This window comes from Columba livia, chromosome Z, assembly GCF_036013475.1.
Source record: "Columba livia isolate bColLiv1 breed racing homer chromosome Z, bColLiv1.pat.W.v2, whole genome shotgun sequence".
Taxonomy (NCBI): domain Eukaryota; kingdom Metazoa; phylum Chordata; class Aves; order Columbiformes; family Columbidae; genus Columba; species Columba livia.
The window spans coordinates 10,632,664-10,648,626 of record NC_088642.1 but is presented as its reverse complement, the minus strand read 5'-3'; the positions used below and the strand labels follow the sequence as shown (position 1 = coordinate 10,648,626).

The window sequence follows — 15,963 nt, the reverse complement described above, 5'->3', positions numbered from 1 at the left end:
AGGGCTGTCAAAGGCAGGAGGCCAGTGCAGAGTGTCAGTGGGTCAGCAGAATCACCAGCTGCTGGACCGCTGCACTTTTGGCTTGGGACAATGGCAGCTGTAGGTACTTTGGGCTTGGGACAATGGCAGCTGTAGGTACTTTTGGCTTGGGACAATGGCAGCCGTAGGTACTTGGCCTCTCCAAACATCAGGTCTGTATTTAAGTTCCTGTCATACTGATGGCTGAAGATCTCCGTACAGCAGAAAACACAAACACTCCTCTCCTGTGACACTTCACTTCCCAGAGGAGGTAGAAAAGTAAAGCAATTTGGCACTAGAGAGAGATGCTCAACCCAGGCACCGAGGCTGGAATCCTGGGTGACAGCTGTGTTGGACTTCCACTCAACTGAAGGGTAAACTCAGCCTGTTTTCTCACATCTGAACTGCCTCTGTGTCCTGGGGACCTCCCTACCTAGCAGTCTTCTCTAGTACCCACCTACCCCCTCTGCAAGGGCTGAGAATTCCCTTTCGCTCCTTCTCCAATAGTCCTGGAGGACCGGGGGAGCTTCGCCGACATCCCAAGGGTGACCAGGACAGTCACTGAGGAGCACACCCTCGGGACTGTGCTCACACAGTGGTGTCTCGCAGCTCGGTGCAGGAAGGGGAATGAAGCACCAGGTGGCAGCAGCATTTAGCAGATGCTCCTCTTTGGCAGCAACTCCGGAAAGCTGTGTTTATGCTCATATTCTGGAGAAGTCCAATGGCTGTAGTGAGCTATGTGGTCACAGAATCACAAAATTGTTGGAGTTGGACGTGACCTCTGGAGAACATCTAGTCCAACCCACCTGCTAAAGCAGGTTCACCAGAGCAGAGAATGTGTCCAGGTGGGTTTTGAACGTCTCCGGAGAAGGAGACTCCACAGGCTCTCTGGGCAGCCTGTTGCAGTGTCTGTCACTCTCACTGTGAAGAAGTTTCTCCAGATACTCAGATGGAACCTCCTGTGTTTCAGTCTGGTGCCCCTCCTCCTGTCGTTGGGCACCACTGAAAAGAGTCTGATCCATCCTCTTGACACCCACCCTTGAGATATTTATCAGCGCTGATAAGGTCCCCTCTCAGCTTCTCCAGACTGAACAGACCCGGATCTCTCAGTGTCTCCTCATAAGAAAGATGCTCCAGACCCCTCAGCATCTTTGCAGCCCACTGCTTGACTCCCTCCGGTAATTCCTTGTCTTTCTTAAACTGAGGAGCCCAGACTGGACACAGAACTCCAGATAACAAACTGAAGAAGCCCAGTGAAGCTTCTCTGTTGCAACCAAATTCTCTCATCCCTTATCATTTAGAAGAGTGCAATTAACAAGGTGTTTTCTCCCTAAGGGATACATTTGCGACAGAGGTAACTTAAGAGACCATGCAGCAGAGATACCAAAATCACTGGAGCTCAGGGAAGATGCTGCTTTCTGAGCTACAAACCCACCATCTTTTCACAGGAGGAATAAAGGAGCGAGCTCAGGTTCCATCAAACCACTGCCAACTCCCTGAGATGGGGCTACAGCCCACACCATACACAAAGTACCAGGTGCATCCGTCTTAAACAGCAAAGGAGCCACCTGCAGAAGATCCTTGAGAAGGTTAAGGGGGCCAAGTTGCTCAGTGATATCTCTGGCATAATCTATTCATCTCCCACAGCTTCTCCTTGTCCTAATGGCCTTATCTTCCTATTCCTAGGGGTAGGAGGGCAGCTGGCTTCAGAGGGGGCATATAACCATTGGCTAGAAATGAAGTAAATTCTGAAATAAACAAAAAAATCCCCAGCAAACATGTATGCCTGGGTGGAGAGTGAAGGGCTGTGGTCTGCCGGGAGGGCAGGAGGAACAGGCCACTCCTTTGCCACTGAGCCACAGCACTTACACCCTTCACCTAAAAATAGTGCAGCTTCCTTGCTGCAGTGCAATCTAATCCACAGCTGAATAATCTCAGCCTTGGTCCCAGCTGCAGATGGTTTGAACTGTGCCAAACCCCATATTCAATCCTCCTTCTCGAGGGACTAGGGGACAGATGGGTGGCAGCACTTGCACCTATAGGGATATGGACTCTAAGCAATGCCCAAGCCCATGCATTATGGTTCCACAGTAAGCATAGGTAGTAGTAAGCAGGATTTCTGGCTTGGTAAGGTATGTCCTTACTTTATCGCTGGGAGTTGGCTTTAACTGAGTCTTCAGGAACCGAAAGCCAACCACAGGCAGCACACAGAGGGTGATGCTGAGGAAGATTGCTAGCCACACATTTGGCTGGCTGAGGGTGTTTCGAGCCGTACCTGAAAAACAAAAGCGCGATTAAAACTGTGACAGGAGCACCTCTCACCATCATTCACCTGAACCTCTCACTCTCTGTGATTCTGAAGCACTTGGTGAACAGATGAAAATATAAAGAAGACATCATCTCCAACAGTGAAATCAGCTTGCTCTAGAGAGCGCAGCAATACCAGTAACAGAGACGAGCAAAGAAAAATGCAGCATCCAGACACAAATGAAGCAACTCAGGGAGACAAGGGTATCAGAGTGAATGCCTAATCTCTTTACAAAGAGTCAAATAACTGCAAATGACTCATACAAATGTTCGGGAGACCTTTTTGAGCAGCACTCCAGCCCTCCCATGTTTTGCCAGAAACTCTAGTGCAAAAAGAAGGATCACTATCTTCTTACTTTCCAGCACCATTTCCTGAGGCATACAGAGTACTGGCTCTGCCCAGCAGACAACGGGATCGCAGCCTTTTATGAAATAAGCATGTATTGCCCTTGGTGTTTGCATGGACAGCATACTCTAAAGGGTGTATTGGCAGAGTAGCTGCCATTGGCTGGCGTGACACTGCAACCTTCTTTGAAACCAAAGCACTCACTTTTGGCTTCTCCAAAACTGAAGGAATGTAAGAGAGAACAAACAGTCTGCAAAACTCTGATTACAGGGCTTAGTGATGCTGTTGTTGGCAGTAAAGTTGCTTAATGTTTTCTTTTCAGTTGGCCAAATTCTGCTGTAATACAGCTCCACTGAAATTCAAGTAAACAGGTTGTCTCAGTCCAGACCAGAAACGCTTTCATTAAAAATAGTTTCGGACTGATGCCTTATTAAGCATCACTCAGCATTATGGCTAATTTGACCTATGTAGTAACAATAGAGCATCAGATAGAGATATCCCTGGCAAGTGAGCTACTACCTGTCCTTGGAAACTGAACAGACACTGTCTTCTCTCACTCAGCATTTTTGACACTAAAAGCCATCTTCCAGTGTCTGTGACCATCTGCTTGGAAAATACATTGCAACAACAAACCTGCATATCACATATTTCTAAAATGGCCAAACCCCTTGATATTGCCGTGAAGAGAGGCACAACAAATCTTGGCTTAACAATTAATCCAGAAATAAAGACACTGATCAATACACTAACCTGAGATAGAGAACAAGTCTTTGGGATTTTAGAAATAGAGTCTCATTGCAATACTGTATCAATGTTGGCTATGGATGCAGAGAACTATTAAAAAACATATGAATTACTTTACTGTGCTTTCATCTTCCTTCCAGTCAAAGTCTCAGGAGATGGACTCATTTTTATATTATCCTTCACTTTTTGCATGTGTTCAAATATCTGGTATGTAGATTAACTCAAAATACGTGGTTGTCACTGGATTTCTTGGTTGTTGGGAATTTGCCATTTAGCCTGGCAGAAGTCTCACCATAATCACATGACATTTTTCTCATGTCTAACTGGATGTTGCACTTCTGTGCTTTCCTATATCAATATGTTATTTGCAAAAGAACATACACCCCTCTGCAAACAAAGTATTCCTAGGTATCTCTATGTATCCATCTGTGTGTCCACCTAGAAACAGAATATAAAAGAGCTGCAGAAAGCATTCCAGCCAGCTCAGTAGGTTTATTTAAAGGTTCATTCCTGTGGCTGTCTGTGAATGTGCATTCTTATGCAAGGAAGTGGACGTGGCACAGTTCACCTGCGTGGATGGGATTCAAAGTAAGCATTCCCAGTAGCCCTCAGAAATACCCTGGCATTTCTTGTAGAAAAGGCAATCAATATATTCTGTTATTGCCTCCAGAGAGGCAATAATATGTACTAGAAATACTCGACAGATTTAAGCCCTGCAGTGTGCCCATTTTGAGTGCAATCCAATTCATCCCAGGGCTTACCAACGAATGGAAAGGAGGCTGTGAAGATCATGTACATGCCGTCACTATACATGGTGAAGGTGATAGCAAAGTAAACAGAAAGGCTGCCCCAGATGAAGAACTGGTTCACAACTGTCCAGTAAGAGGTGTCCAAGCCAATCTGAAAGAACAGAGCAATACAGTTATTGTCAGTGCTTTCATTATTTAGCAGATCTGTGCTGAACACAGGTAGAGATCTTGTCCTCTTCTTTTGACGCCTGACCCCAAGACTGTTATTCATTCAAGTTTCAAGAAACACCAAGACACAGATCACAGGATGCTGGGACACCATTCAAAGTAAGCATTACTACATTGGCACTCTTCTTAAGCATTCACCAGTGGTCAGTACTGGGGACAAGATACTAAGTTTAATGAGCAATGCTTACAACACCATCACAACCTATGATCTAGTATCGAAAGTTAGGACAAGGAGCCCACAAGACCTCAGACAGCAGAAAATATTATCTATGGAGGTATGATTGACTGGCTTCTCTTTTAAGAAATTTCTCTCATCCTGCTAGTACCATCTGCATTTTTTTACCACCCAAGTCTTAGTTATTTGTTCCAGCAAGTGCAGTTGCACAACCTGCATCATGCATAGAGCCAGGCTACAGAGACAGGCTTATGATGGAGACCCTGCAAACGACTGCCTGATAGCAGACAGATAGTCCCATGCTTCAAACCCATCCTCTAAAATGGGAATGAGTCCTTCTTTACTCCCAGCCTTAACTGTTTGCTTGTTTGTTTGTTTTTTCTGCTATGGCTCTAAACTTGCCAGGGCGAAGAATCTGCATTCCTGCTGTCACCTCCATCTTTCATAACATACAAATCTATTGTTCTGTTGAACTGAGGAGAGTAATCTGGTGTCAAGAGACTGTTTTGCTTTGTGTTTTTTCAAGAATGCAAGATGCAGCAGCAAATGCAATGCTATCAAGATCCCAAGTGGCCCTCCAGATGCTGCCTTCATAAAACAACAACTAATTCCTAAAAATGTTACCTGGGATGGCTTACCTGTACAGACACCACAATCAATAAGCAGGTCTGGGCCATCAGTGCAAAGGACTGGTAGTCAGCAATGGCCTTCCCATCACTTCTCATTGTATTGTACATGGCCCCATAGGGGATGAAGAAGAGAATGAGGGAACTGTAGATTCCTTGCAACATGCACTTGACAAACACTATTTTGTTAAAATAGAGGTTTTGCTGGCCAGGCACGTATAGCTGAGGAAACAGCATGCTCCAACGATCATCCACATCCTGAAAGTAGAGTGGAGCTGGTCAGATTTTCTGACACCTGCCCAACCGACCACACAAAATCACTTAGGGTTGCCATGTTGCTGTGACATGCATTTCCATGAGGAAACGTTTAGCACACAATTCACTCTGTTGTGCTGATAAGCATACTATTATCCCAAGATCACCTAGGCATATTTTCCCTGTTGAATTTCACCTTTCTTGTGCTGAGAAAGCTGACAAGGGCTGCAAAAAATAAAAAAGAAGGTACACTTGATCCTAAGCAGACTGCATGTTCTGCTCTCCTGCGAGTTGCCTGGAAGCTAAGAGATAGAAAATACCTTCCCTGGGTCCACACACAGGCAAAGCTGCCTCACATATATCCCTTAAGTGTCCAGAACTGAACACTGTGAACCATTACAGAGTGGCAAGTTCCTACTTATTTAACTTGAAAAAGTCATATAGGAGCAGCTTTAGTGCTCCTTTGTCTTGCTGAACAGTAATAGTGCATGAGATATAAATGTGTATGTGAAATTACTGCAAGAAGACTGCCACTAGAAAGGCTCAACCTGCAAAACCTGGCTTCAGAGTTCTAGTTCGTTCATTGCTCTGTGCCGTCATTAAAAAGTCACTTGTCAGGCTTCAGGAATAGAGCTTCAGGGAGTGTTCCAACCGCTGATTTCTCTGTAGTCAACTGCCTAACACAAACGTCTCACCACACATGGAAACCCACTGGCCAAATCAGGATATCCTCTGTGCTGCATCCTTTTTTTTTTTGTACTCTCAGGTCTCACTGGCAGGCAACTATTTTAGGAGTTACCACAGTAGCAAGCCAACAAATCAGCTGCTTTCCCCTCACGGAACCAGCTCGAAGCACCTGGAGATAAAATCTCTATTAAAAAAAAAAATAGAAGTGGTGATAGAAACAGTACCTGATCGAAGAGGCTCATTCCTAGCACCGGGAGGGAGGTATATACCAAATTGTAAAGCGTAATGAACCACTCATCGTAGACAGTCTAAAGATAAACCAAACAAACAAATAAACAAGCATGGAGTTAGCAGAACAGTTCCTTTTCCAGCTCTTCAAAAGTGTACACGACTAAATATTGGGACATGTTACTTTGAGTTGCTGCTGAGACCAAAATTACAAGGTGACTCAATCTCAGCAGCCCCAAACGGCTCATTACCATGGGCTGTGTGAACACGCAGGGGAAGGAAGGATCCCACCACAGCCCCGTTTGCTCCGCAACCGGAGCAAGATCGCCGCGGCCGCCGGCAGGTGGGGGCCGCGCTCCGCGGCGGGCGGGCAGGCAGCGCCGGCAGCGCCGGCAGCACCGGCAGCACCGGCCTTGCCTGCAGCACCGGCCTTGCCTGCAGCGCTTCCGTGACGTTGGCAGGCTGTCCGCCATGCCCAGGGTCTGGGTTGGAGATCGGTTTATCTTAAACTGACACCAGATTTTTCGCTGCACAGGAGTTGCTCCTCTTGCAAGTTGGTGGAACACACCAGGGGCTAAACTGCCCTGGTGAGACCGCATCTGGAATATTGTGTCCAGTTCTGGGACCCTCAGTTCCAGAAGGACAGGGAACTGCTGGAGAAAGTCCAACACAGGGCAACAAAGATGATTAAGGGAGTGGAGCATCTCCTGTATGAGGAAAGGCTGAGGGAGCTGGGCCTATTTAGCCTGGAGGAGACTGAGGGGTGACCTCATTAATGTTTATAAGTATGTAATGGTGAGTGTCAGGAGGATGGAGCCAGGCTCTTCTTGGTGACAACCAATGATAAGACAAGGGGCAATGGGTACAAACTGGAACACAGGAGGTTCCACTTAAATTTCAGAAGAAACTTCTTCACAGTGAGGGTGACAGACACTGAACAGGCTGCCCAGGGAGGTTGTGGAGTCTCCTTCTCTGGAGACATTCAAACCCACCTGGATGCCTTCCTGTGTAACCTCATCTGGGTGTTCCTGCTCCGGCAGGGGGATTGGACTGGATGAGCTTTCGAAGTCCCTTCCAATCCCTGACATTCTGTGATTATGTGTAGTTCTGTGAAATGTGCTCATCAGGCAAGTGCGGGGCTTATACAAATGTGGCCAAACTGGTCTGGCCTCTGTCTGATCTGTATCCTTGTTTGGTGGATGTAGGCAGTTTGAACACTTTTGGTAATCCCACAAGGTAACTGTGTGCTTCATAATGCACCTGGCTTTAACAAAGTGGATTTAAACTATCTCCACAGAGAAGATGAAGACCATCCAAGCAGGTTCCAAACTGTTGAGAGGTTTATGGATACAGGAATCCATGTTGCTAAGCCTCTCTTAATTTGAAACATCAGAGGTCATGGATCCTTTATAGGTTTCCTATGAGCAGGCTGCTATGACTATGTAATTACTGGTCTCATAGATTTCTTGGGCCTTCCTTCACTACACAGGAGAAAAGCTTTCAATGGGCAAGTTCAGAGAAGTGCAGCAAAGCTGGTGAAGGGTCTGGAGCACAAGTCTGTTGAGGAACAGATGAAGGGACTGGGCTGTTTAGCCTGGAGAAAATGAGTCTGAGGAGAGACCATATCACTGTCTACAACTGCCTGAAAGGCAGAGTGTTGTTCTGTTCTCACAGTATCACAGTATCACAGTATGTTTGGGATTGGAAGGGACCTCAAAAGATCATCTAGTCCAATCCCCCAATTCTCCCGAGTAACAAGTTATAGGATGAGAGGAAATGGCCTCAAGTTGCACCAGGGAAGGTTCAGATTGGATATTAGGAAAAAATTATTCTCAGAAAGGGTTGTTAGGCATTAGAACAGGCTGCCCAGGGAAGTGGTGGAGTCACCATCCCTGAAGGTGTTTAAAAAATGTGTAGCTGAAGTTCTTAGGGATGTGGTTTGGAGGTGGACTTAGCAGTGTTAGGTTAATGGTTAAACTCGATGACCTTAAATGTCTTTTCCAACCAAAATGATTTTATGATTCTATTCGAAATGTCATCAGGCATCCATCCTCTACCAGCAGTACAATGAGAGCAGCAATAACTGCTTTATACAGCAGAAGACAGACCTGTGTGCTATGCAGCAAGGTGGAAGGAATGGCTTAGTCTATTTCCTTCTAAAATGTTTCCAGACACTTTGCTTGAAAATGCTAGACGTGACCATGACAAAACAGAAGCTCGACCTACCTGTGCTGAGAAGCCAGAGAAGAAGCCATACCAGAAATGCACTAATGTGAAGGCAAAATTCTTGTAGAAGAAGTATTTGAGGAACTTGCACATGCGGATGTAGGACCACCGGCCATGGACCAAGAGCAGGCGCTGCAGGTAACGGAACTGTGCAAAGGAGAAGTCGCTGGACAAGACTGCCTGCATCCCCTCCTGGCCACTGATACCAACCCCGATGTGGGCAGCTGCAACAAGAAGGTTATTGATCATGTAATTACAGTGAGAGTTTTGATTACTCTGGTTTTTGAAAGAGCCCCCTGCACTGGGACACTGTGTTAATTCCCTCCCAGCTTTCACGAAAAGTCATGTGTAAAGTTACTAAAAGAAAACAAAAAAATAGGGCACTAATCCTGTTATGATTTTGGCTGTGGTGATACTTTTCCAGTAACTTGGTTTGTTTTATTTGAATGAAATTACACCCTCAGTGACAATTTGTATTTTCTCTCTGAATGTTTTATAACTGCATAAATGCTGTTGTTCATAACAGCTGCTGTTATGAAAAATGTATATATATATATAGATATAGATATATGACTTGTATTTACATGTATATATGTCCTTCCAGCAGCCTTAAAAAGTCACTCCAGACAAACAAAATCTTCAAACCTCTTATAGATTTCTCAGGCATGGTGCTACAAGGCAGCCTGTGGCCTTTTTATATTTTCTAGATTTTATTAGTTCAATCAAATAATTAGATAGACGAGTCACGTCTTTTTTAATAATAACTTAGGTTTATTAAACATGGACATAAGTTTAATGTGACAGCTAATTATACAGCTCTAACTAATTAGAACAATCTTGATGGCTGGGTGTTGGTTAAGTTCAAAAGTTTCCATGGAATAGAGAATTGATAAAATCCCAAAGTCCCAGCCCTCCCGTGGGGGAGTGGTTTAGTTTCTAATTATCATGTACACTTCAACTTGCTTTTCTTATCCTTTCTTTACTGACTGCCTGACTTATCTCCCTTGAAGCTCCCTACTTAGCCTTTTCTTTCTTAATTAAAAGGCTACAGTTAATAAATTCTTGCAAATTAACACAAGGAAGATTAGCAATAGGCCCTTCTGAAAAATCTTAATTTAATTATACCTAGTTAGGGGATTTTTTTTCATAAATTCACTGAGGTAATGCAGAATCAAATTATGCTCAAGGACGAAGGGGCCTAGAAGCCCTTGATTTGTAGCTCAAGGGAGATAATTGACAAATGACACTACTACATCAAAATGTTAAAATAAATAATGTAACATTATACAGATTATTTACAAGCACGAAGATTTTCTTTCTGCATTGCAGACAGGCCCTCTCTGAAACAAACTTGTTTGCTCTTTCTGTTGTCTTTGTGATGGTGGCCTTGCAGACACACACATGCCCATGTCACAGCCCTGGTGGGCTTTTGCCTGTTCTGAGGTAGAAACAGAGAAACAGGCAATAGGTGCAACCTTAGCTTCCTGCAATCCTGGAGGTGCGTTAACAGCAAATGGCCCTCCTGTGTGTCCTGGAAGGCAGAAGACATGAGTAGCCTATAGTGACAGTGCTCTGCAGAAACCTGCCAGAACTTGGGACACTGCCACTTGGTGCCACAAGGAGGGTGGTACAGAAGGCATTCAGATATGTGTTTGTACTGCTAGGCCACCTCATATTTCAGGTGTTGTCAGGCACTGGAACAGGCTGCCCAGGGAAGTAGCTGAGTCACCATCCCTGGAGGTGTTTAAAAGAAAAGTTGATAAGGTCCTTAGGGACATGGTTGAGTGACAGTATTAGGTTAACAGTTGGACTCTGTGATCTGATGGAACAACTTATCCTTGGTGCCATCTCAAGGCATATCAAGGATAAGAGGATCATTAGAGGCGGTCAACATGACTTCACCAAGCGGAAGTCGTGCTTGACCAACCTCATAGCCTTTTTTGAAGACACAACGAGGTGGATAGGTGATTGCAAAGCAGTGGATATGGTCTACCTTGACTTCAGTCTCCTACAGCATCCTTACAGCTAAACTGAGGAAGTGTGGTCTGGACAACTGGGTAGTGAGGTAGACTGTGAACCCTTGCAATCCCTGACATTCTGTGGTTCTGTGATCTTGAGGGTCTCTTCCAACCAGAATGATTCTATGATTCTATGATATAGCAAATACTTCGGTGAGTCAGTTTGCTAGAGCATGCCGGCTGTCAGCCATCACTCACTTTTTATCATGCTGACATCATTGGCGCCATCTCCAATTGCCAGTGTCACAGCCTTCTTGTACTTCTTCACCAGCTCCACCACCTGGGCTTTCTGCAGTGGCGTCACCCGGCAGCAGATCACCACTTTGCACATGCAAGCAGTTCTCACCAGCTCCAGCTCCAGATTCCCTTCTAATGCATAAGCCTGAGAAGAAGGAGCAAAGGGGGTGTTCAGGTCAGACTAACAGCAACCTGCGAGCTGACAATGAGGATGGAGTGGAATAGAAACAAGAACTGAGCTAGTTCTTCCATTTGTATTCAGTGGAAGGAAAGTATGAGATACCCCAAGTGAGGCCACCCATTCAGTTGTAGGGACCATCCACACAGCACAACATCAAATCACACAACACACACCTACAGGTTTGCACTTTGGATTCACCACAGCTGGATTTGCACAACAGCTGCTCCGGCTGATGTAACCTGACAGTGCAGCAGAAGTGTCAAACAATAGGATCACTAAATTAACACAACTGCTGGGCATGAGACAACCTTGCATATCTCCATGTAAGTCTCTGCTCATCCCTCTTGGTTTATTTTTTGAGCTCTGGGAGATCTGTGGTATAGATAGATGATATTTCAATGTGGGAGTACTTAATTAAAAACAGAACAAAACAAAACATGGAAATAGCTGAGCTTAGGTGGGCATGACAAAGCAAAACACAAAGCCAGGGAGAACGCAACTTTGGTCTAAGTGCTGACCTTTTAAATCAGTCAACCATGTTATTTCTGTTCTGGACACATCAAGATAATTGGATATCTGGTCGCTCCTCCAGCTTTGCACAAGAGAAACGGAGCAGTGTTAGGTTTTCTTATTTCTTTCAGGACAGGCTTTTTGGCTTTTTTCTTTGATGTGTCTTCTCTGTAGACATGTGTGGAAAGAATCTACAAGGTTCTCTCTTCCTCAGAGCCATTACAGCAGGTGCACTGTCCTTTCTGCAGACAATTCTTATGCTAGATACCCTTTCTTCTTGAAACAGAGCTATGAGTCAGCAGCACCCCTGCTTCCGTCCCATCCATGGCAGGTAGGCTTGCTCAACAAGAGACCTTTTCATGGTTGAGCTTCAGTACCGGCCAGTCGCTGCTGTTAGAAGTGGCTTTTGCCATGTACAGCACTAGCGAAACATTATCATACAGTATATTCATGATATTACACACAAAACAACTAGTTATATGATGATGCCATTACAGATGCTGTTGTTCTTTTGTTTGTTTGCTTAGTTTAAGCAAGACAACACATGTGCCTAGCCCCAGTGCAGCCATCCCACCCATCTACACATAGGCATAGCATGGGGTAGAGCAGAAGCTGTGCTGGATTGGGACAGTATCAGCACTATTACAATTTTCAAGCTCTAGGTTCACAGAAATACATAACATGTATTTGTCCACACTCTCCTTGTGGCCCACACCCAGGAGAAAGCCAAGGTGTTGGTGAATCTCACTGTGTCTTCTCTGCTGCAGGCTATGTGAGTTGGTTGCTCCTGTACAGCCCAGGGTTGAATTTCTTTGTGTGGTACATATCTCCTTGCCAGGTTGTGGGTAAGTGTGTCGTTTTCCAGGAATAAAAAGAAAGCTTTGTAACTGCCAATGGTGCTTTTATAGCACTGTACTCAGGTCTGTCCTGCAGGCTGAAGGTAAGGAGCAGGAGCAGGCAGGGGCTTGCAGGTGGCTGGGATGTCAGAGGATTTGCTCACGCAGAAGCACCAAACTTGATAGAGCTCTTGTCTGTTTTGCAGTGGGGATCTAAAGGGGATTAAGGCCCTGGAGTTAAAGAGGGAGCAAGTGTAAAACAGGGAGAGGGTGCACGTGACAACATAGACACTTCCTGAAAGTGTCCCCTATAGTCCAAGCTCTGTATACAGGGCATGCAAGCCAAAAAAGGATCAAGATAAGATTCCTTTAATAGCAACTTGCTGGGCTGGTACAGAGCTGGGAGTTAAATTTGCCGGACTGCCATCAAGAGATGTAGCAACCAGAGGGAAGAGAAGCATCTTCTCTCTGAAAGGCAGTTCCTCCCAGCTCTTTCCATTTCTACCTATTTGTTTCCCCTGTAGTCTGGGAAAGCAAAATACAGTAGACAAATAAACCTGATCTAGATGAAGCCTTCCTCCTAGACAGGTTGAAATGTATCTAAATTGTTGGGTTTTTTTTTCTATAACCTGTTCTAAAAAATTTCCAAGGGTGGAAAATATACTCCAGTGCTTCACCATTCTCACCAGGAAGATGTTTCACCTAAAAATCTCTTCGCTCAGTTTAATTGCATTACTTCATTTACCTGTTGTTATTTGAAAAGTATTATCAAGACTGAACAGTATCCTCCAGGCTCAGAAATTCTCTCTCAGTTTTCTCTTTTGCTTTTCAGATCATGCATGACTACTCTTACAGTTTTCTTTGTACTCCCTCTAGTTGGTTTACATTTTCTGAAAGAAAATGGCCCTAAGTTGAATAATTTCAGCCAAGACTTTACCAATGCCAAATGAAGGAGGAGCCTTCCTTCACAAGTCTTACAGATGATGCTTTTACATACATCTGTCTGATTTTATATGTGTGCAGTCCATTATGCGAAAGTGGAGAACACAGCATTTGCTCTTACAGAATTGCGTTCTGCATTGTTCCAAAGTATTTCTCCAACTTCTTAAAATTGTTTTAAATTCTAATTTTCTACTCCATCATGCCTGTGATTTCTCCCACCCTGATGTCATGTGCTCTTTTTTTTTTTAAGCAGTTAATGAAAACACTGAATATCAAATAGATGTGGGATAGCCCCCTGCAGATGCCACTTAATTGTTGCTGTAGATCAACAGTGAGCTCTTGAAAGTCATACTTTCTAAGCTGTCTTGCATCTATTACTTAACAACTTCATCTAGACTGTGTTAATTCAGGTTCTTTGGAAGAGCATCATGGGAGAGAGCATCAAACAATTGATTAGTTAAGTTATAAGATATATATCCTACCTGTCAAATGTATTTGTTATCAGGTATATTTGTTAGAATGTGTTCTTGTCATACTTGACAAACATGTCTGATGTTAACTTATCTTCTTGCTGCATCCACAAACTGTCTGATTATTTTTCTGGTATCTTTCTGGAAATGCAAATTGATCCAGCTACTCTACCCCTCCTGTTCACCTAGCATCAGGGCAAACTCTTTCCTGTTCCAGTCTTTTGAAACCATGTCCACCACCTTTGATGTCTCCAATAACCACTGAGCCCAATCTTCAATTAGGAAAAGAAACAAAAACAAAAACCACAAAACCAAAAACAAAACACAACACAGTTCTCTAGAGCTAAATTTTTAAGCATTTTCAGACTTCCAGTATGCCCCTCTCACATTAAGTTCTTAAGAGAACTCAGGCCTAGCATGACTCTGAACCTTCCTTACCAGACTGTGGCCAGTGATAACCAGACCATACACTCCATTTGCTTGCTCATCAGGTAAAATTTTTGGCTTTTTTGATGATTTTTCAAATTGAATGTTGAGTTCATCACTGTCCAGAAAGGAGTCTGGCTTCATCTTTTTCCTTGCATTCCTAAAAAAAATACAGAGTAATACTGGAAAGCTTACAAAGACATGTATGTTTTATTAAATCAACTTTATGAAAATTTAAAAAAAAAATGATGTTTCCCTTTGATAGTTTAGTTCAATTTTCCCTGTATCCCTACAACAACATGCATGGATTAGCTGCTGGTGTTTGTGCAGACCACCAATATCACAGTATCACAGTATCACAGTATCACAGTATCACAGTATCACAGTATGTTTGGGATTAGAAGGGACCTCAAAAGATCATCTAGTCCAATCCCCCTGCTGGAGCAGGAATGCCTAGGTGAGGTCGCACAGGAACATGTCCAGGCGGGTTTTGAATGTCTCCAGAGAAGGAGACTCCACAACCTCCCTGGGCAGCCTGTTCAGTGCTCTGTTACCCTCACTGAGAAGAAGTTTTTTCTCAAATTTAAGCGGAACCTCTTGTGTTCCAGCTTGATCCCATTACCCCTTGTCCTATCATTGTTGGCCACCGAGAAGAGCCTGGCTCCATCCTCATGGCATTCACCCTTTATATATTTATAAACATTAATGAGGTCCCCCCTTAGTCTCCTCTTCTCCAAACTAAAGAGACCCAGCTCCCTCAGCCTTTCTTCATAAGGGAGGTGCTCCACTCCCTTAATCATGTTTGCTGCCCTGCTCTAAATATGCTCCTGAAGCTCTAAAAAGCGTGTGCTAAACCTGTGCTGATGCAAAGTTAAACAAACAATCCGAATGCCTTGAAGGACAGTGTCCCAAAGAGCATCCCAATTGTCTATATATGTTGTGTGGCAAACACCTAATTCAAGAGAAAATGACTGAAAAACCTTCCCATTTTCACCTTTGTCAAAGACCTTGTGTCTACTGAGGAGGTTATGGCAGAACGCAGATTTGCTAGATAATGCTAGAAATTTGCAGATAATGCTAGAAAAGGACCATATCCAAAGGACCACAATATGGAGGAATGGCAATAGCAGCAGAGCAACGGCACAGTTCAACCTTGGAGCCAAAGACTTTGTGGCCCCAGATCTCTTGTTGAATGTCAGCTGACATTGCCTCCCTGACCCTGCTTTCTCATACATTTATGTAGATTTGAGCTCTTGCATCACGAAGCTTCAGAGTTTATCCTCAGGGGAGATTTCTACACTACATCGCTGCTGGATCTTCCAGGGACTCAACCAGCCATTATCTAACGCCCCTGAATTAATTGCATCAAGGAAAGCCCATAGGGAAAAAAAAGTGGAATAATATAAAATACAAATAGTTTTCCATTCCAGTGTCAGGGCACAGCAATGAAGACATATGTTTCAGCCATTTACCTCAGCTCATTAAGTACGTCATCAGATGTGCTGCCGTCAATAACGAAAACATCATCCATGTCGTCATAGAGCAAGTTGCAGGAGTAACCAATATTCATTGCCGTCTCTGGGAAAGATAAAACCAGGAAGATGACCCATCTTAGTAGCCTCAAACTCACACACCATCTCTGTGGCCTTTTTACACATATGACAAAAGCTGTCTTTCTCACTCTTTCATAGTCAACAGCTTAAGAGAGTCAGGAGAATCAGATTAATGGACATGGCGGCAAATCTCCCATAAGT

General features: G+C 44.1%; 1 protein-coding gene across 4 annotated transcripts in view; it reads right to left on the bottom strand.

Annotated features, from left to right (window-relative positions):
• The window catches only part of LOC102097598 (phospholipid-transporting ATPase ID), a 91,977-nt gene that overhangs the window by 3,405 nt on the left and 72,609 nt on the right, over nucleotides 1-15,963 (bottom strand). For all 4 annotated transcript variants that reach the window (XM_065047147.1, XM_065047146.1, XM_065047148.1 and 1 more), the window contains exons 20-27: nucleotides 15,682-15,787; nucleotides 14,222-14,369; nucleotides 10,806-10,989; nucleotides 8,590-8,813; nucleotides 6,360-6,443; nucleotides 5,206-5,451; nucleotides 4,177-4,315; nucleotides 2,163-2,293 (exon numbers count right to left, since the gene is read on the bottom strand). In XM_065047147.1, coding sequence (XP_064903219.1) covers nucleotides 2,163-2,293; nucleotides 4,177-4,315; nucleotides 5,206-5,451; nucleotides 6,360-6,443; nucleotides 8,590-8,813; nucleotides 10,806-10,989; nucleotides 14,222-14,369; nucleotides 15,682-15,787 — 1,262 coding nt within the window. The remainder of the gene's footprint in view (nucleotides 1-2,162; nucleotides 2,294-4,176; nucleotides 4,316-5,205; nucleotides 5,452-6,359; nucleotides 6,444-8,589; nucleotides 8,814-10,805; nucleotides 10,990-14,221; nucleotides 14,370-15,681; nucleotides 15,788-15,963) is intronic.